General features: G+C 59.8%; 1 protein-coding gene across 1 annotated transcript; it reads left to right on the forward strand.

Moving 5' to 3' along the window:
* Positions 1 to 1,725: 1,725 nt before the first annotated feature.
* On the forward strand, positions 1,726 to 18,561 carry NHERF1 (NHERF family PDZ scaffold protein 1). The gene is made up of 6 exons (XM_082679350.1): positions 1,726 to 2,389; positions 12,811 to 12,972; positions 14,018 to 14,171; positions 16,408 to 16,448; positions 17,602 to 17,691; positions 17,903 to 18,561. The coding sequence occupies exons 1-6, from the start codon at positions 1,928 to 1,930 to the stop codon at positions 18,092 to 18,094; spliced, it is 1,101 nt and encodes a 366-aa protein (XP_082535476.1). The 5' UTR covers positions 1,726 to 1,927; the 3' UTR covers positions 18,095 to 18,561.
* The last annotated feature ends 1,946 nt before the right edge of the window (positions 18,562 to 20,507 follow it).

The raw sequence follows: 20,507 nt of genomic DNA on the forward strand, positions 1-20,507 counted from the left end.
ATAGAAGTGAGCAAACCTCACCCCGTTGTGTAACCCCTAAACCCAAGGGCCATCTCCTCCCCCATCAGCCACATCCTTTTCTTCTCAGATGGACATTCGGGCCCAAACTTCTTTATCTCCCTTCGTACTGAGCCAGGTTAGGGAGTGAGAGGTCATCCATTTCTGGGAAAATCAACGCATTGTATGCAAAACAAGGTCATGTGGGTGAGGCTTGGGGTGGGGAGACGGGCAGCAAGGAGTTTACATGCTAAAGGAGTTTACATGGGGCCAAGGTCACACGTCTCCCAAAGCCCTGACCCCAACAATGGGAAGAGGGCAGGAGACGTGCAGCTTATGACCTAGAGGCACCTTTACTCCAGCTCTGTTCACCAGGGGTGGGGCGAGGGGTGAGAAAGTATGCCCTGTACATTTCTGCAGCTGCTGCATTTGCTTTCAAGGCAGAAATCTTGCTCCCAGAGCAGAGTCAGCACGATAAGGACGCTCTCCAGGCCTCTCCCAGGCAGAGCAGGGAGGAGCCTGACCTTGCCGGGTTCTTCTGGGGCCCAAGGCAGGTCGCAGGCAATCCAATCACATGGGCTGCTCTGGGCCTTTGGCATTTGTGTTTTTCAGAAGTAAATGGCAGTATTTTGGAAAGTACACCCTGTCCATTGCTTCTTTGAGGTGCACATGATGCGGGGGTCGGGGGGGGGGGTTGCGGGGGCGGATCATGTTGAAAGGATTGTCGTTGCTTGTCACTGATTGCCAAAATCATTTGCTTCTCATCCTTCAATGTCCCCAACTAGTCACCTCATCCCTAACAGACTGCCCCCAGCCTCTGTGACCAGCCTCTCATCTGAAAGTAGGAGCTGAAAGGTTTATCTTACGGTCCTAATCATTTTTCCTTCTCTATTGAAAAAAGCCAGGGCTCCTTTTCCTATGGAATGTACCCAGAGATTGGTTACCTGACCCTGATCTGCCTCTCCCCAACCCCACCTCCCTAGCCAAAGGCTGACGCCAATTCCCACGCCATTGTCCCTAGGTGGCCTGTCTTGGATGGGCAGCCCCGTGAAGCCTTGGGCTCTCTGCTGGACCCTCACACTGTCCCAGCGAGGATCAGAGCCCGCACCCCTATTAGCAGTTCCTGGGACAAAGCAAAGTGGCCCCACAAATGGAAAAATCTCGTTATTCAAACTACTCTGTCGGGTCCGAGGTGGACCTCGTTCTTATTCGTAAGACCGCTCGCAGCACTGGAGCGGCATTGATTTTCCTGGCAACAGTCGCCCCCGCCCCCACCCCCAACTGGAGTTGCACACTTCGGCTGAAGGCTGTTGAAATGTTAGGGTCCTTTACCCGAGGGTTGGCTCTCAATCCCCGAGGCAGGTGGAGGGAAATCAGAAAAGATCCTGCGGGCCGCTCTGCCCAGTACCAGGAACTCGCCCCCGCCCGGCCCTCCCCCTCCTCCTCCCCCTCCCCTCTCCCCCCCCACCCCCGGGCCTCAACCAGCCACTTGGTAACAGACACTTCCACTTCCTGAGCCCTCTTTCTTCTCCCGCCGCGGGGCGCCGCGCTGAGAGCAGAAACTCACCCCTGCGCGCTCCCATTGGCCGGTGTCGTTCACCCTGCCAGAGCTCCCCCTCTCCGTGGTGTCTGATTGGCCCTCGGTGGTCCACACCCTCCACGCGGCCCCGCCCCCAGGAATAAGCAGCCTGGGCGGGCTCTGGAACGCTCAGACTCCGCGCACGGCGGGGATTGGTCCGTGAGCTTCGGCTTCGGCTCCTCGCAGTTCGCCTCCGCCGCTCCCAGGACACCTGCTAGCTCTGCCAGTTCGGCGGCGCGGGCTTTCCCTGCCGCCCTCGCTCTCGTCTCCCGGCCCGCAGGGTGAGAAGAAGGGGTGGACCGTCCCGTCTCCGGACCCCGACCGGACGCCGCTGAGCCGTTGCAGGGCGAGATGAGCACGGACGCGGCGGCCGGGGCGCCTCTACCCCGGCTCTGCTGCCTGGAGAAGGGTCCGAACGGCTACGGCTTCCACCTGCACGGGGAAAAGGGCAAGGTAGGCCAGTTCATCCGGCTGGTGGAGCCCGGCTCGCCGGCCGAGAAGTCGGGACTGCTGGCCGGAGACCGGCTAGTGGAGGTGAATGGCGAGAACGTGGAGAAAGAGACCCACCAGCAGGTGGTGAGCCGCATCCGTGCCGCACTCAACTCCGTGCGCCTGCTGGTGGTCGACCCCGAGACCGACGAGCGGCTGCAGAAGTTGGGCGTCCAGGTCCGGGAGGAGATGCTGCGCCCCCAGGAAGGATCCGGGCAGGCCGAGCCGCCGGCCGCCGCCGAGGAGCAGGGGGCTGGCGGCGAAAATGAGCCGCCCGCCGCCGCGCCGGAGCCGCACGAGGCCGAGAAGAGCCATCAGGAGCGGGTAAGTGCGGGCCCGGGCCGGACGGCGAGGCTGGAACCGGGTGGGAGGGAGAGTAGTCCAGAGACCCAGGCGCCCCGGACGCCCAGCCCTGCTGCCGCCTTGTCTTTCTGAAACTGGATCCTCACGGGGGAGACTGCTTCCGCCCGCCAACCGGGCGAACTGGCAGTTACAGCCTTGAGGCTGCGTCCCGCGACCCCTACTCCTTCTCCCCAGACTGGGCTGGGACCCTGAGCGCCTTTGGGAGTGAGGGTGAGGGCGAGCGGCTCCAGGGAGCCCAGTCCCCTTTTCCTCGACTCTGTCGGTGGTGTCTGCTCCGGTCCCTTGGGACTCCCAATCCCGCCCCTCCTGGTGAAGTGACCAGCTTTCTCCACGGCCCCTGGGGGTGGTAAATGGAGCTGGGGTGAGGCTAGAGCGGCCCCGACTTCAAAAAGCTAGAGGAATAACTACGCTCTTTCTGTGTGGAGCTGCAGCGCTGGGAGGGGAGGGGAGGGGGGTCACACGCTGGGTTCTCAGGCACTTCCCCCCTTCCCCACAGCCCGCTGGCTGGCGTGTGTATCATGAACTTCAGCCTGGCTGGACTTCATCCTCCTGAAGTCCGGTGTGACTTCTAAGAAAGAAGCTCCACCGTCCCAAGGCGATGTATGGGGGTGGGGCTCAGGGAGGAGGCGCAGAGGCGTCTGGTCTGGGGGATGGTGGCAGCTCTGCCACCCAGGGGGATTTATGATTCTCAGGAATGTGAGGAGTAAGCGCTGGCTAGTATCTGGGAGCGGGAGGGAAGACCTTGGAGGAGGAGAAACGGCGGCGGGAGTGGTCCAGCGTTCCTGGGCTGGACAGCGGACAGCAGGTGGTCTTGCCCGGGCATCAGCTGTCTCACTCCAGTCCCTGGACAGCAAGCAGACTGGTTGCTTTCTAACCACGTTTGGTGTTTCCTCTCATGACCCCAGTTTGGATCGGCCGTAGGAGGGGCGGAGGCAAAAGGGAAGTTGTACTGAGCCTACCGTTCCCCGGAGAGTGAAGGGGGGGCCTCAGGGTGGGGTTGTGGGGAGCAGGACCAGGGCATCCCCTGGGCCCGTTTGGCTTCACCAGCTCTCCACCTGCTGGCAGGGGTGTCCATGGTGCCAGTAGGAGCCTCCCTTGACAGAGAAAGGGCACAGTTCAGCCTTTAAGGGTAGTAGGTGGAGCCGGAGAGGGCCGGTTGGGTTGGTGGAGGTGAAGTCACCAGGAGCCCTGTCCAGCCAGAGCTGGGTGCCGAGAACGCCAGGGCCACCAGGCTCCTGCTTCCTGCCGCTAACAAGCTGGCATTGGCAAGGGTGGGGGTGGGGTCGGAGCACCCCTGGCAGGGGTTTGACACTGGGGACTTGGAACCCATGACCTCTGGTCCCAGGCAGAAATCCAGTTTGAACTTTGTGCCGAGGGCATCGATTGACCATTCCTGTTCTGTTTTTGTTTTTTTTGGACTTCGGCACTGGCACAAGTAATCGGCCTCCCGGACCCGCCCCCCTAGGTTGCAGTCATGTTTAGCTCCTCCTGGTGCCCTTTTGGTTTTGCTGCTGGGTGCAGGAGGGCCTGCGGGGAGCTGGGGGGCGCAGAGGCCAGGACGGAGGCTTGACCTAGCACATGTGCTCCCCACCAGGCCACCTGAGAAGCAGCAGAGGTTGGCTTCTGCTCTCTGGGTGAGCGCAGGATGGGGTTGCCCCAGGTAGTGGCGTGACACCTGCATTTGTGTGTATGCTCTGTTGGGCCCGTGGAAGGGAACAGAACCCTCCAGCCAGTCCCGGGGACACCATCACCAGGCCTCTTGGGGTTTCAGGTCAACGAGCAAATCAGAACTTCTCTGAGCCTTGGTTCTCCCATCAATAAAATGAGGGCGTTGGATTCCAGTGACACCTGCCTTCTCTAGAATTTTACAACTAATGGAAAGTCCTTGAGCCCCTAGTGTGCTGGACTGAGCATCTTGTATGCCCAGGCATTTGAATCCCAGCTGTGAGCGGGGTGTCTCTTAGCCTCTGCATGGCCGCCGAGCAGCGTTAAGTCCTGGTAGGAGGTTCCCATGAAATCTGGTACGGTGGGCCTGCAGATGACCCGCCCTGTCGTTGCAAAAAAAGAAAAGAAAAAAAAAGTTAATAGACATCATAAGAGTTCATCGTTCCCTGAAGAGACAAGGGATGTCTGTGTAAGGGATATACCCAGCGTTTGAATGTTAACTGATTAGTTTGAGTCTGAATTCGTTTACAAAGTGGGGGCTGTTAATGACATCATCGTTAGTTCTCAGAAGTGAAAAAGGTGTTGGTGGGAAAGTGTCATGCAGAGTGGGTGGCGGGTGACATCTCACTGGGAAGAGCGGCCTGGGTCGAGAACGATGCAGGGCAGAGGGTGAGGGGTGCCCGTAGTCCTGATCTCGGAGGAGGTGGCGGGGTGCTTCCAGCTCGGCACACCTCCACCCACGGGGAGGGAGGAGCAACAGCACCCCTGCTCACGGCCCCCCGCAGTCACAGGATGAGGCCTAAATCCTTGAGCTGGGCAGCCGGCATGGGGCCCACAGCGGGGGCTGGGCAGGCCTGAGCCAGCTCAGCTGCACTCGCTGGGCCACCGCGAGCGAGCCAAGTTTCTCTAAGCTTCCATTTCCTCTTGTGTAAATTGGGGGTGACAGCAGGGGCCTCGTCGCGTTGGCGGGGTTACATGAGGATGCCTGTCGAGCCAGTAGCTCAGAGCCGCCACTAAGTAAATGCTCAGTGAACGTTGGTTGCTGAGATCTGAATTAATACATATTTCACAGTGATGATTACACGCCCACCCAGGGGGCAGCTAGCCCTGGATCTGCCTCTCCCGTAGGGCACGTGCTGCCGTGGCCAAGCCTGGCATCCGAAAGCGCTCCATCTGGGGTCGCTGTCATTGAAGAATCAGCCCTTCACAATCCGGCAGCCTTCTCTCGCCACCGCCCCTCTTGTCCCCACCAGCCCACCAAACCACACCGAGGGTCCGAATTCCCTCCCAGCATGCCATGTGCTTTGAGCCTTCGCCCCTAATATCTGCACGTGGGAACCCTCAGTCCTCTTCCGCACCAAGCACGCTCCCCAAGACCACTCACCTCCCAGGAAACCTTTCCTCGACCCCGCAGGCATCGTGAGCTCTTCCCTCACCTCCTTCTGCCCCCTGTCCTTCCACCTTTTCTCACACGGAACACGCAATATCTCAATCATCTGTTCATATCTGCTCCACCAGCCCGTGCTGGGTCCCAAGGGCAACAGCTGTGGCTGATTTATGTTCATATCCCCATCACTGTCCCCGGCACCGAGCAGGGAGGGGCTCAATAAATCATTTTTGCGTGAATGGATGAATGCGAAACAGCCATGGGGGACTTTGTCCTAATTCATCTCGGCCCAACCCACCTGGGCCTGTTCATGCCTCGAGAGCACACCCGGAGATTGGAATTCCAGATAGAGCTTTACTCGCTCCTTTTTCTTGCCTACTAGCAGCTTCCATTTTAAAACTAGAGAGCCAAAAGTCTGTGAATCCCAGCCCTGCTGCCCTCTGGCTCTGGGACCCTGATTGTTCAGCGTTCCCCACGAGCCTCAGCTTCTAGCTCTGTGAAACGGGGACCCCGACCCCACCCTGCAGGGTTGTGGGAGAGATTTGATGAGATGATGCGGAAGGTGTGTGTTAAGTGCCCAGCGTGGGGTGGGTTCCCGCCACGCCTGACCTTGATCCCAGAGGTACCCAGGTGGCAAAGTCGGGGGTGGGCACCATTAGCTGGCAGCCTCCAACCTCTTTCCCGTGTTCCCGTTTCACACGGACCGAGCTAGAGTCTGCGAGGGCAGAGCAGGGCTTGAGCTGCAGGATGTTTGGATTGGAAATGGACAGGGTGTGACGGCTTGTGTGCTGGTTCCTCCTCTTAAGTCACATACTTGGAATTTCTTTCTCCCCTGGGATAGCCCCTGGTTCTGACCTTCTGGTTCCTGTTCAATCCTGGAGATGATTCTCTTGGAAAGAGAAGGGGCTTTTTTCTCAAGGATCCCCGTCCTGTCTCCATGGGGGGGCCCTTCTCTTCCTCCCCAGGCTCTCCATCCCATGGATCCCTGAGGAAGTCAGGGAGCGCTTAGGAATTAGGGGAAGACGGGGCCTGGCCAAGGTCTTGAGGGTGCTGTGAGCCTCTTACAGAGAGAAACCAGAGCTCTAGTCCCCAATAATGGGAGCTCCTCTAAGCCTGCTAGTTGCCCGGCCCTAAAGGTAGTGATACACACTTCACTGATTTTTTTCTTTTTCTTCCCTCACCACAGCCCTGCAAATCAGGTATTATTTTCTCCATTTTGTAAGTTGATAAATAATAAGTAACTGGTAGTTATTATATGTGTCTGGCGATGTGCTGTGTACTAAACACGCCTTATCTCAGTTAATCCACACGACCACCCTACAGGGTAGCTACTAGCCCCATTGTCCATATGCGGAGACTGAGGCTCCATCAGTGCGGGCGGTGGCCCCACGGTTCTCAGTAGGGAGCCCGTACCCTGTAGCAGGGCTGCGTCTGAGAACTCCGCTCACTCTGACTCCAGTGTCTGCACGTCCATCCGGCTTGGGTTGTGCTTAAGGGCCTGACCCTCCAGCTGGGTGTCTCTGCCCATCACATTCTGGGCCATACTAGGGCCATCACAGCAGCATAAATTCAGGCTGCTGGAACCAGCTCCCTGCAAGGCTCCAGGGCTCCCAGGTGCTTCTGTCCCCAGCGGACACCATCAGGAAAAGTGTCAGCCCCGATGGAAGGCCTCGGCCCAGAAGGGGCAGGCTCCAGGCCCCATCCCTTCTCACACTATGGGCCCAGCCGGGAGTCTGGTAACCAAGTCTCTACCCTCATCCCCAGGGCCTGAGAACTGTCCTTGCTGGCTCTGGGGCTCCCTGTAGCACAAAGGACTACCCCTGAGAGGCTGACCTTGGCTGTCGGCCTTGGCCTTCCTCCCCCACCCCTCAGGGTAGGACAGTTCACCACGTCCCCCGACCCCAGACCCTGTTTGGCTTCCTGCTCCCTGAAAAGGACAAGTGGTACGGATACCCCAAGGCCTGGGTTCTAGTGCCGCCCAAGGCTGGGGGACTGAGGCCGGAGCTCTGACTTTCCAGGGACAAAGGCTCCGGCCTCTCCCTGTGCTTGTTTATAAGGTCGTGATGCCCAGTTGAAACAGCAAAGGCCATGGGGACGTAGGGGACAGCCTAAGAGTTGAGAGTGAGACCTCTAGGGTCTGTACGGGCCTTTTGGGCAGCCACTGGCCACGTGTGGCTCTTAGCGCTTGAAATGTGCTGGTTGAAATTGAGATGTGCCGTAAGTAAAAATAAAATGCACACCAGATTTGGAAAACTTAGTACAGGAAAAAGGATGTAAAGTATGCCATTAATAACTTTTAACTAGATTACGTGTTAGAATGATAATATTTTAGATATGTTGTGTTAAGTAAGATATTAAAATTGATTTCTCTTGTTTCTTTTTACGTTTTAATTTGGCTACTAGAAACGTTTAAGTTAGCTACGTGACGCATTCTGTTTCTATGGGCACTGCTGCTCTGGAGCTGAGGTCAAAGCCGACCCTCTTCTCCCATCAGCTGTGTGTACTTGAGCGGTTTATGCCACCTCTTTGAACCTGAGTTTCCTCATCTGTGCAGTGAGGGCAATAATACCCTCCTCCCAAAGGGTTAAGTTGGGTCCTGACAAGAATATACACTTATAAAGCCCTGGTGGGGTGCTTGGCACTTAGTAAGTGCTCACTAAACGTAGAGCCCCGATTTCACAAGCTCCGAGAAGGTCCTTACAGAGCCTCTCGGGACAGCCCACAGGAGTTAAATCCAGCAACTTCTGGAAGGAGGGTGAGGAGGGATGACGGTAGAGAGCCTGCCAGCCTGGGTGGTGTCCAGCCAGGCCACAGCCCAGGTACCAGCCTGCTCTATCCCAGGCTTGCCCAGGCCTGGGGAGAACTGAGCCAAACTCCCCATCGGGTGGGTCTCTGGCCAGCACCGGGAGAAAAGAGCCAGAGGGAGAACCTGGCTCAGGGTCCCTGCGTGGGGGTGTCAGAGAAGCAGCCCCCACTTTATCATCTGGATCCCACCCTGCGGGTCTCCGGAGAAGGGCCTTCCCGCTGAGAAACGGCAAAGCACGAGATCAAGGCCTAGAGTCGCTCCTTTTTTGCAGAGGGAGGCGGCCAGCATTCCTCAGTGTGCACAGACCTTGGGCTGGGGTGTCTTCTAGGGAGAAATAAATGAAGCCACATCAGGGCCAGAGATCATGGGTCAGTGACAGCCGAGCCCTTGGTCACCTCCCTTTGGATGAGGAGAGGATGCCTTCAGCCTAGAGCCTGGACACTGGCCAGCAGTCTGAGCTCCTGGTCACTTCCCAGCCTGCCCTGAGGACAGTGCCCCCGTGCTGCCCAGTCACACGTCACCCCCAGGCAGAGGCAGCTCGCTCCATCCTGGTTTCCTTGAAGAGTTGGCACCAGACCCAGGCCTGTGTCTCCAAGAGCCCCGTGAAGCGGCCTGAGCTGCAGCCCGGGCTCCTTACACCCAGTATACCCCACCCCTCCCCCACCAGAACAGCCAGGGCTCCATCTCTCCACCCCCCCCTCCCTTGTTGGGGCTGATTCCCCTGCGTGGGGGCAGGGTATCATTCTTATCTTATTTGCATAAAGAAGAGCCCTCGGCTGGCCGGGCTGGGGGGAAGGGCAGCCTTGGGAGGTGACGAGTCACCTCTGTTGTTCCCCTAGCCACCCCGGTGGTCTTGCTGCTCCTCCAGCCGCCCCTTCTGGGGCCCGGAGCTGGCTGGCCTGGGAGAAGCAGCCTGGCTTGTTTTCTATAGGGCCCATCACCATGGCACCGGCCAGGGCGGGGCTGGGCCCAGTGGGGCGTTGGCCCCCAGCCGCCCTCCCCAAGGAGGAGCAGGGAGCGGCCCTGGGCCTGCTCCCCAGAGACGGTCACCAGGATTAGGGTATCGACTTTCCCCAGCTTTCCAGGTGGCTGCTGGTGGTGCCTATTGAATTCCGTGCCCAACATCCGCTCCCTGGGCTGAGTGGGTGGAGGTGACTGGGCTCCCTGGGTGAAGAGGACGGAATGGAGCCAGCAGCCGGGGCAGGCCTGTGCAAGGCTCGGGGCAGCCCGAGACCCGCAGGGTGGGAGAAGCCCCCATGGGAAGAGTCTAGAGGCAGCTCTCCTGACAGGGTCTGTTCTGGAAGGCAGGTCTGGCATTGTCTGGAAGTGAGAGACTCATCCAGCCCCCAGCCACCCCGGCCCATTTGCACAGCCCGTCGGCCACCACCGCCTCCTGGGCTTTCCTCTCACTTCTCTGCCAGTCTCCCCACTGAGCAGATCCTGATCTTTCCTTCCGAGCTGTCATCCACACTGGAAGACCCGCCTGAATCTCTGAACACGCTGGGGCCGTGTTCCCCTCCGGAGCTGCCACCATGGCACAGGTCCCCTCCTGAGCTCCTGGGAGCCGCATGCCACCCCCAGGATGTCCCAGATGTTCCATTTCTTCCCCTTGCCCCAGCTCTGGGGGTGTGGGCCCAGAGCAATGGTGGCCAAGCTCCGGCCAGCACCTGACACCTCCCGTCCCCATCTTCTCTTCTCGGTGCTGACCACACACCCTGAGGGAGCTGCCCCCAGGACTCCTGACAGCACCAGCTTCCACCAGGCTGGGATGGGCGCCTTTGATGGGCTGACTCAGCAGCTGGCAATGACGCCTCCTGGGGGCAGCTGGGGGAAGGGTGGAGAGCAACGCGGGAAGAATGGGAAGCCCCCCCCCCCAGCCCCATGGGAAGGGAGGGAGCCTCTGGGGACTGGGGAAGATGGGAGCTGGGTGGGGCTCTATACCTGTCTGAGCGCTTCGGAAAACGCCTGGGGTTTCCTTGTCCCCCGCCCCAGCCACCCCAGAAAGCAACGGAACAGGTCCCAGTGCAGGGGGAAGGGAGCAGCGGGGGCCTGGGCTCTGCAGGTGAATCTGCCCTGAGATCCTCATGGTTTGGCGCCAGCAGAAGGAAGTGAGGTGCACACGACAAGTCACCAGGCAAGGGTCCCCGGGGGGAAAGGTGCTGAGGATCAGTGAGGGAAGCCCGCGGCACAGAGACCCATCACGGGGGCAGCCAGTGCCGCCCCGCCAGCCAGGAGGACGCCCGAAGCCGCCGGGCCTGCTCGCCGCCGTGTCGCCCCGCGAGAGGCCGCGAGCCTGAGCCTCGGAAGGAAGCCTGCGGTTTCATCATCTCCTTGCCCCTCCCAGCAGAGGCTGCAAGCGGTGTTTGCAACTCCCCACCTCCAGTGGGCCTCCTCCCAGCCTGGGCTTGGGTCCTTCCAGGGATGGTGGCGGGAGCACAGGTCCCAAGTCAGAGCCCGGGGTGGCGTCCTGGCTTCTCCACCGTGAAGTTCTGACATCAGGCAATGGGCTTCCTGTCTCAGTTTCCCCATCTTGAGGATAGGGGTCAGGCTTAACCCTCACCCTACCCCTAACCCTATCTCGAGGATGGAGGGAAGGCTCTCTGGAGTGAGGGGCGGCGGGGGGAGCAGAGACACCAGAGCTGCCCTCTCCCTTCCCCGTGATTCACCCTCCCCGCTTTCTCGGGGTGACTGCAGAGCACTGCCCGGCTGGGGCAGAAAGCTGCCTGCCCCGTGGTAGCAACTGGTCGGACCTGTTCCTGTTCCCCTGGGCCTGGGGGAGGGCTGGGCTGGCAGCTCCGCGGAGGGATTAGCTTGAGGGGAAAAGAGCCTCACTCCCGGAACTAGATCCCGGTGGGGGGCGGGGGCTGCAGGCTGCGGGAGGGCCTCCCCTCCACCCCAGGGGAAGCAGCGGGAGGGGGGCATCAGCGAGGGGGGGGGCCTGCAGTGAGGACCAGAAGGGATGAGGAGAACTGGAGAAAAGAGGGTGCCTCCGTGGTCTGGGGTGAAGTGAGATCGCACGGGGCCTCTATCCCAGATTAGGGTAAACCCAGGCCTAAACGTCGCCTCACCCCTCCTTCCTGTCTTGGCCTCTCCACACCCCCTACCAACATCCTGAAACACACAAAGGCCCACCCAGGCATCTAAAGGAAAGCAGAGTCACCCTCCTCCGGCCACCTCCCTACCCCTCCCGGAGCAGAGGGGTGGGGACTGAGGCTTCACTGCAGACGGCAGCCGCCTCCTGGGGCCAGCGAGTTGGGGCAGGAGGCCTGTAAGCCCTCCTCTCCCTCCCCACCCCTCCCTTGCCTTCTCCTCTCCCAGCTGGGGAGTGAGGTCTCAGAGCTACCCGGCACCCCACCCCACCCTCAGAATCTCACTTCTCAGCTTGTATTGATATTAGCAACGATGGCAAACCGGGCACAGAGATTTTAGCGTGGTCAGGTGTTCCCACATATGTTAATTACCCCCTGGACCTCCTAGCAACCCTGGCACTAAGAATGGTCTACAAACAATGAACCCTAGGCTCTGAGAAGGAAATTACTTGCCCCAGGTCACATAGCTCCTCAGCGGGAGATACCTGGCAGCCGGGTGATAACCCAGAGCTCGCAGGCCTTGGAGAAGGGGGAGAGGCACCCCAAGTCGGTCATGGGCTCAGGCCTCTGGCCCCCTCACACTGTATTCCCTCCGCCTTGTAAACGTACCCCAGGGCTGCAGCTTCTAAGCTAAGCTGCTTAGGCTGGTGAAAACTGTTTTCAGCGGAGGGTCTGAGTGTTTAAGAGCAATCTTCCTGTGCCTTTTCCGTGGGTCCCCCTCTCCAGGCCATGGCCACAGCCACACGGGGCTCCCTTCAGCCCAGCCCTGCTCCCCACCGCTCCCCTCCCCATTCAGGCTCCTTGGGGACCCAAACGGTCTTTGGGGTTCTGTTGCTGCCTTTCCCCTCAGCCTTGGTTCTGCCGGTGGGATGTGCCTGTCCCGTCCGGGACCCCTGGCTGTGCCTCCCTCTGGTCTGTGGTCATCTGGCCCCCAGCTCCCTTCTGGCTGGGCCATTTTGCTTGGTGGGGACGAGACAGGAGTCCGTGTGGGCGAGGAGACGCTTTACTGTAAACATGCTGACCAGCTTTGAGTAACCAGCTGCCCTTGCTTCCCCCGCTGCAGACAATAGCGAACAAAAGGGCTGGGGGTCCCCAGTCACTGTCCCAGGTACCAAGCCAGGCTGGCAGGGATGCTACCCCCTGAGAGATTGAGGTAGTGATCAAAATAACGTGATGACCCTTAGAATGTCAGAAGGGGAGAGACTTGAGCTAACCTGCTCCCACCCCGCATCTGCCAGAAGAGGGAACAGTGGCCTGCCCAGGGTCACCCGGCTGGGTTGCTGCAGTGCGGGGTCTCAGGTCTTCTGAGTCCCAGGCCAGCATGTTGCGTCCTCCCCCAGTTCTCCTCGGTGGGGAGGTGGGGTCAGGCACGGAGCAGGGAGGGCAGAACCCGGGGTGCTGTGGGATGACCGTCGCCCCTCCTTTCTCCCCGCAGCACGAGCTTCGGCCTCGGCTCTGCGCCATGAAGAAGGGCCCCAACGGCTACGGCTTCAACCTGCACAGTGACAAGTCCAAGCCAGGCCAGTTCATCCGGGCAGTGGACCCAGACTCGCCCGCTGAGGCCTCGGGGCTCCGGGCCCAGGACCGCATCGTGGAGGTAACGCTTCTTGCTTTCCTCCCAGGCTCTTCCTTCCTGACTGCAGGAGGCCTCCCCTGCGGCAGGCGTCACATCATTGCTCCTTCATTATTAGCCTGTGAGGCTCGGGCAGCCCAGAGATACCAGACAGATGGATGGATGGGAGACGGGGGAGGATGGTGGGGGAGTGGGAAGGAAGGAAGGACAAAAGGAAGGAAACATGGGGGACTTCCCTGGCGGCCTAGTGGTTAGGACTGTGCGCTTCCACTCCCGGGGCCTGGGTTCAGTCCCTGGTTGGGGAACTGAGATCCACAAGCCATGCGGCGTGGCAAAAAAAAAAAAAAAAAATTTAAAAAAAAAAGGAAGGAAGGAAAGATGGGTGGTGGACGGCTGGAGAGATGGACTGACTTCTCTCCTGCCTGGATCTCCCCTGGGCTCTTCGTCACCGAGCAGACACACTCAGCTGTCCACGATTCACCCGTCCATCCAGCTAGACGTCTGGGGCCACCGCCAGAGCTTCCCTCTGCCCGAGGCCTTCATGCCAGGCACGAGGATGCGGGCAGGAGGATGAAATCCTTCTCCCAAGTGGGGCTCTCAGGCACACTCTTACACTCGTGTGCTATGCTCGTTGGGAGAGGAAACGTGAACCAAGTGTCTTGGGGCCGGTCCCAGAATCTCAGTCTTCGAACCTTAGAGCTGGAAGCTCAGCTCTCCCAAGACTCCTCATTTTACATGTGAGCAAACCAAGGCCCAGGGAGGGAAGTACCTAGAAAAGCTGGGGCCCAACCCAGGCCTCCCAGATCTTTCCCGTCTCATGTCACAGCTGTGTTTGTTCAGTCTTGGCCGGCTATTTTCTTTGGCTTTTCCCACGTGTCCTGCCTCCCCATCTGACCATCAGGTGGGAGGATCACTTGGCCTGGTTCAGGACTCCACAGGCAAGGGGGGGCTGAGTGTCCCCCAGTTGCCAACTGGCCGAGGACAGAGAGGACCCCTTGTACTGCTTCCAGCTGCCCCCGCCCACCCCGGAACTGAGACCTGTGCCAGTAACCCCTGCCCCCACCCACAGGTGAACGGGGTCTGCGTGGAGGGCAGGCAGCACGGGGACGTGGTGTCCGCCATCAAGGCTGGCGGGGACGAGGCCAAGCTGCTGGTGGTGGACAAGGAGACCGATGAGTTCTTCAAGAAATGCAAAGTGATCCCATCTCAGGAGCACCTGCATGGTGAGCTGGGCAGGGCGGCCCGAGGCCCCCAGTCAGGGGTGTGGGCCGGTGCTCTAGCCTCTACTGTGTCCCACGGTGTAGGTTGGGAGAGAGGGTCAGGGAGAGGACGCCGGCGCTGACATCGGGTCTCTGAGGGTGGCATATGACGGGGGGAAGCTGGCACGAGGGCTGGCGAGATGGAAGCGAGCTGCCGATTCCCAGGCCAAAGCTGCAGCACTGGAGGGAGGCCTGGGCCCCCGCCCCTCTCCCCCCAGCAGTCTCTCAGGGCAGTGCTGATGCAAGGAAAGGGTTAAGTCTCGAGAGGCTTCCAGCCTTAGCTTGGTCAGATCAGAGTCCAATGACAGGGCCCAGTACCTCCCCTTCCCTTCTCTCAGGTTGTCTTGGAAACCCAGGCTCGCTGGCTCTAGAGAGCAGTGGGTCCCTGGGCCCCTGCCCTTCCCATCCCCCGCATCACCCTGCCAAGCCTGGCACCTCCCCCGCCCTAGCCCAAGCCAAATGGGGCAGGGCTGCTGCACCAGGACAGGGAGGAGTTGAGTGGTGCTCTGCTCCCTGGTCTGGACTTTTCTCCCTGGGAAGATGGCTCCTGGAGGGGTGGGGGGCTGGGTGGTAAATCTTTGGACTTTGCAATGGGTGGGGCCTCCCTGAGGGTCATATTTGTAGCAGATGGGTCCACGCAAAGGTCCTGCCACAAACTTAGATCCCCAGCTGGAGGGGCCCAGTGGGTCCTGGGGGTTCCTGGAGGCGGGAATGGGTGAGTTAGAAGTCGCTAGTAGACCCTGGGCATGGGAGGTGGGTACCTCTTTACCCTTGGCTCCCAAGTTCATGGAAACCAGGTCACTCAGATAATCCCCTTTCTCCTTGAGGGGGAAACAAGCCAAGAGAAGCCCCCAGCCTTGTTCTTGGCAACATGGTGTGGGAAGACACAGCTGAAATCTGGATTCCCCTCAGCTGCTCAAATGCCTCCCCCGGCCTCCCCCAGCATCCTTCTCTGCCCCCCACCCCCAAGTCATCAACCCTCAGACATTCCTCCCTCCTCTGTCTCCCTCTGGCTGGGTGGGAACGCCCTGGGAACCTCAGTGCCTGCAGCCTCTGGCCAGAGGACCTGCACAGGGAGACCTGGGGGTGGGTACTCTCCCCAGGTGACCCTCCTCCCAGCTGGATGTAACTCTCCCCGTGGAGAGGAATGCCCCTCCCAGCGGCTGCCTCCCTACCACAGTGAGACAGCCTACAGCTCATGGGTGAGGGGCTGCTTGCAGGGGGATGGGAGTGAGTGTCCCCGTGTCCCAGCAGTCCCCTGCCCAGCCACCGTGGGAAGGCTGGGTGAGCGTCAGGTATGCCTGCCTGTGCCGGGGCCACGGTCCAGGGGAGGAGAAAGACACACACTGATCTTGAGCTAAGAGTTCAGAAGAAACCCACCCAGGCTGACCAGTCCCCAGAGACGGAACAGCTCCCCTTGCAGCCAGGTGGGGTGTCTACCCTGAGTGAGCCCAGGGAGGGTGACCCCAGGGCCCGGTGTCTCTCCCTCTGACCCCTTCTGCCACCACCAGGTTTCCCATTGGCTGGGGGAGGGCACACCCAGGACTCTGCCCTGAGCCCTCTGGTCCCCCGCCCCACCCCGATCCCCACACTGGCCAGTAGGAGTTGGGCTTCTTTTCTTTCAGCTGATGCAGGTACTAATCATAACCAGGGTGTGGTCCCAGTTCTGGTGATGCCGCTGTCACTTAGGAAGCATTTGAAAGATATTGATTCCTAGGCCTGTCCCAGACCCACTGAAACAGAAACTGATACCAAAGCCCAGGAATTTGTATTTCTAACAAGCTCCCCGGGTGGCTGGTAGGCAGCCAGCCTGGAATTTCAGCCCCCTCTAGGACGGCGCTTTTTTTCAAACAGCTCCTTACTCATCAGTGGTTCTTGGGATTAATCGAGTAGGCAGAGGCCAGCATCTTTTTTTTCTTTAATGAAACTGAATAGAATCAAAAAGCATTGCGATGTAGTAAGGGCAAGTTGTTTCGTTAAACTTTGGTCACACACACGCATAACGTATGTGGGTGCTGGGTTGTCAAAATGTCAAAGGTACTCACGGTGGGTGGCAGTCAGGAGACTTTTAAACACTGACCTTGGGGAACGTGATCTGCTTATCTGCCCAAACCCCGCAACTTCACTGCCTTCCATGCCCCACTCCATCGGCATTCCCCAGAGCCCCTGCCTCACCTCCGCTCTTCTCTCCTTCGCCTAGGTCCCTTGCCTGAGCCCTTCACCAATGGAGAGATCCGGAAGGTAAAGGCAGACCCCTAATTGCTTCTCTGGCGCTGAGTCCTGGTGTGCAGGGGGAGGGGGGAGGTGGACAGCATCTGGCTCAGGTGGAAACTGCGGGTTTCCAGGCTGCTCCCTCCTGGGCCCCAAGCTATGTAAGTGCCCGTGTATCCCTCAGCCCCCGCCTGGGCCCAAGGCAGCGGGGAGGGAGAGGGGCCTGGCCGGCCCGTCCGCAGCCCGCCATCCTGGGTGCCAAGCTCCGCCTCTAGCTCCCCACCGCACAGAGGCGGCCATTCTTCCCCCCAAGAACAGAGCTGCAGTGTCTGGCCGCGCGCTCCCCGGCCCCTGCTACTTCCAGTCTGGGCTGGAAGAACAAAGCCTGTCCTCCCTGGACAGAGGGAAGAGGAGGCAGCGGAGGCTGGGGGGAGATGGCGGGGCCCGGTGGCAGCTGGGGCCACAGAGGAACCCAGGCACGAGCTGAGCACCAAGCCACAGCCCTGGTCAAGGCCTTGGCTCTAGGATGGGCCGACTCGCTGTCGGACCACAGAACGGGAGCTCTCTGCAGGGTCTGCTCAAAGGCTTCCCTTCCCCGGGGGCTCCTGCTGGGGGACAGACACAGCAAGGGGCTGGCCCTGGACCACCTGAGCCTCTGTCACTCTGCCTGTGGGTCTAGAACTCATCCACCTCCTTCCTTCAGAGCCCTTCTTGGCAGCTTTGGGGTTAAGACTTCAAGAATCCCGGGGTCAAGTCCAAGTAAACAGTCAGATGGGCTGCAGGAGACTCAGGGAGCATGATGGGCGTTCCCCACGCCAAGCAAAGGTGCTCCCAGTGTCCCCACACTCCAGGAGGCCCCTCCCGGGTCGCCGTCCCAAAAGGCGAGTCAGCCCCAAAGGCTGCATTGGGAGGACTGGGGCGGGTAACTCGGCTAATCCCACGATGGATGGTTCCTCCTGCCTGGGTGGTGGAACCGGGCTACCCTCTGATCCTTGGAAGAATGTGAAAATGTAAATCCTCGAGGGGCCCTGGCAGGCTCAGGCGGTGGGGCTCTGGGGTGGATAGCGAGGGCTTAAGTGGAACTTCTCAGACCGAGGCGCCTGTCTTCCCTGGGAATGCCCTTCCTCGCCCAGGACTGCCCACCCCATGCCCTGCCCACCCACACGCCTCCTCTCTGTGCCAGGAGAACAGTCGTGAAGCCCTGGCCGAGACGGCCTCCGAGAGCCCCAGGCCAACCCTGGCGAGATCCACCTCCAGTGACACCAGTGAGGAGGTAGGCCGGCCGGCTGGGCGGAGGGGGGTGGCACTGGGTGACAGGAAGTCCATTCCCAGGCCACATTTGATCCTGGCACACCAGCCTGTGTGGAGGTCACATGCTGAGCCACGTTCAGTTCTTGTGACCTGGCTTCCCTGGGCACCGCCCCAAGGGAGCCACCTCTCCAAGGCACTAACTCCCGCGCTCTGCCGCCCCCTCCTCTTTACAGCTGAATTCCCAAGACAGCCTCAAGAAACAGGACTGCACGGCACCCTCATCTACCTCCTCCTCCTCCGACCCCATCCTGGACTTCAACATCTCCCTGGCTGTGGCCAAAGAGAGGGCCCACCAGAAGCGCAGCAGCAAACGGGCCCCGCAGATGGACTGGAGCAAGAAAAACGAACTCTTCAGCAACCTCTGAGTGCCCCAGCCACCAGGAAGGCTGGCAGGGCCGGGCCAGCCCCACACCCCGACCCGGCTCCTTTTCCCTCTTCCCCACTTACCCCCAAATCGACATTACAAATCAGCACCAGCATCTCCTCTCTTGGCAAATCTGACTTTTTTCTAGAGAACTGTGTTCTTCCCTTACTTCAGGGAAGGTGACTGTTTTTCCGTCCTGGCCCCGATCAGAAAGCAGACTGTCCCCCACTGGGTGCTTCAGCCTACCAGGTGTCCCGATGCCACCCTCCTGGGACATCACTGGGACCTCCACCGAGCAAGGATCGTGGGACTGGGCGAGAGGTCACCTTCCCACATGACCCCAAGTGATGACTGGGTCCAGGACTGATCGAGGACTCAGGTCACAGCAACATCTCAGAGTGGACAGGGGGCCGTCATCCTAAGCCATGGCTTGGGCATCTTACTTTTGTTTGATTTTTTTTTTTTTTTTTAAAGAGTGCAGTACCACAGACTTTAGCGGGACGTCCGTTTCCTTGATTAATGTGATTTCACAGGTTGCTGCACCCAGGACATAGCAGCGGCCTTAGCCTAGAACTTTTTTGTTTCTGCTCCCACCCCCCAGAGACCTGGGCAACACGGGGAGGGTTTCGCCACCCGCTGCCCAGCCCTGAGCCAGGCACAGTTGTAAGGAAATGCTATCGAAATGGAACCGGTTTCTCCAAACCGCCTTGGCCTCTGTGTTTTCCTTTGGAGCTCTGTCCATGGGTGTTCCCGGCGTGGCCTCTGGCAGAGAGGGTAGGGAACAGCTGGAGGGAGGGGAGGTGGGGTGGCTTTATCCCGAGGGCCTTGAGCCTATAGCTGCTAGGTGGCCCTGCCGAGGTCCCCCCCCCCCCGCCACCACCCCATGTGCTTGGCTCACCAGGGCTGCCCTAGAGGGACATTCATCAGGGAAAGTGGGAGCTAAACCCACGTGCTCGGAGGGCGCCGGGAAGGCACCTCGGATTCCAGGAGCGTTCAAACTGTGAATTCACGATGGAGCCAGACTTGGAAAGAGAAGGCTTTTGGCTTTCATCTTTCCACCCACAGCCAGCGAGGTACAGGAGTCCCAGGAGTGACCTGAGCTGGTCCCAGATACTCTCATCTTATCTGGCCGTGGACCTGACTGGAGGGACTGGGGGAAAACAAACCTGGCCCACCGAGCCCTGGGACGTGCCTGTGGCAGGTGGCATGGAGGGGACTCTCCAAGGACTCACCCAGGTCCCTTATACCTCTGCCCCTGAGGCCACATCCTGGAGATCTGCCAGGGTGGCCTGCCAGGGCCAGGTTCCTGGGCAGGTGCTCAGAAGCAAGGGAAGCTGGCCCTGGGCTGTTCTCTACCCAACCAGGAGACCACTCAGAAAAGCCAGGTTCCTGGGACTGAGGAGAACAAGTAGGGAGACAGTGGACCAGGGAGGGGACCCGTGGAGCCCCTGGGGTGGAGAGAAGGGCAGGTCACTATCTGGCCATCACTATCTGACCTGTTAAGGTTTGAATCCCACCATCGTTAAGAGAAACCTTTCAAAACCCTTATCACAGCACCACAGGCAGCAGTTGGGCTGAGCCTGGCCGGGTCCCCAGCCTGCCCTTTGACCCCTGATGGAGGGCCCCCGCAGGTTAGCAGGCCTGAGAAGGGGCCCCTCCCTACCTCACCTGCTGGGTGGGGAAGTCCTCAGGACTTTTGACTCTGATTAAGCTGGGGACAGGTGGAAGGAACACGTGGCTCAGAGGGAACTGTCGCTGAGGGGCTGGGGGCCCCAGCAAGCAAAGTTTGTGTGTTCGCTTCAGGCATGTTTCAGATTCGTAGTCTGCTGGGAGAGGCCAGGATCGAGAGGCCTGGGCGCTGGGAGTCGTCAGCCACAGTCCTGGCTCTGCCATCAGAAGCTCTGGGGCCTTGGGCGAGTGCCGCAACTTGCCTGGGACCGTTTCCCCCCTTGAAAATGTCCTAGGTGTCCTCGAGAGTCTCTTGTCCAATTGTGTTTTGAAACACGCCTGACTTTTTTGACGGCCACCCCGGATTACGACAGGGCATGAGATGGGGTTAGAAGTCAAAGGGTGTCCCCCTCGCTGTGAGGTGGGGAGCCCCGGCCCGGCTCTGCCTGTTAAGCCCCGGTTGCCAAGCAGCCTAATCTTCCGAACCTGTGCCTCTGGCACCCCCTAGTGGCCTTCGCAGGTGCAGCTGCTCCCAGAGGCAGAGCCCTGGAGAGCGAGGACGCAGGTGCCCTCGGGAGGCCACCCTGCAACTGAGGAGGCCCGGAGCTTCCTCGGCAGCGGGGGTACTCCAGCCACAGGCAGCTGCATCCGAAACTAACCTACGCCACCCTCAAAACTGGCTCCAAAGAGGAAGGAGCAAGGACACTTGCCCACTTTCCAAGCCACCTGTCTGTCCTTCAAGGCCG

Source organism: Grampus griseus (assembly GCF_964374135.1).
Source record: "Grampus griseus genome assembly, chromosome: 20".
In the NCBI taxonomy this organism is placed as follows: Eukaryota; Metazoa; Chordata; class Mammalia; order Artiodactyla; family Delphinidae; genus Grampus; species Grampus griseus.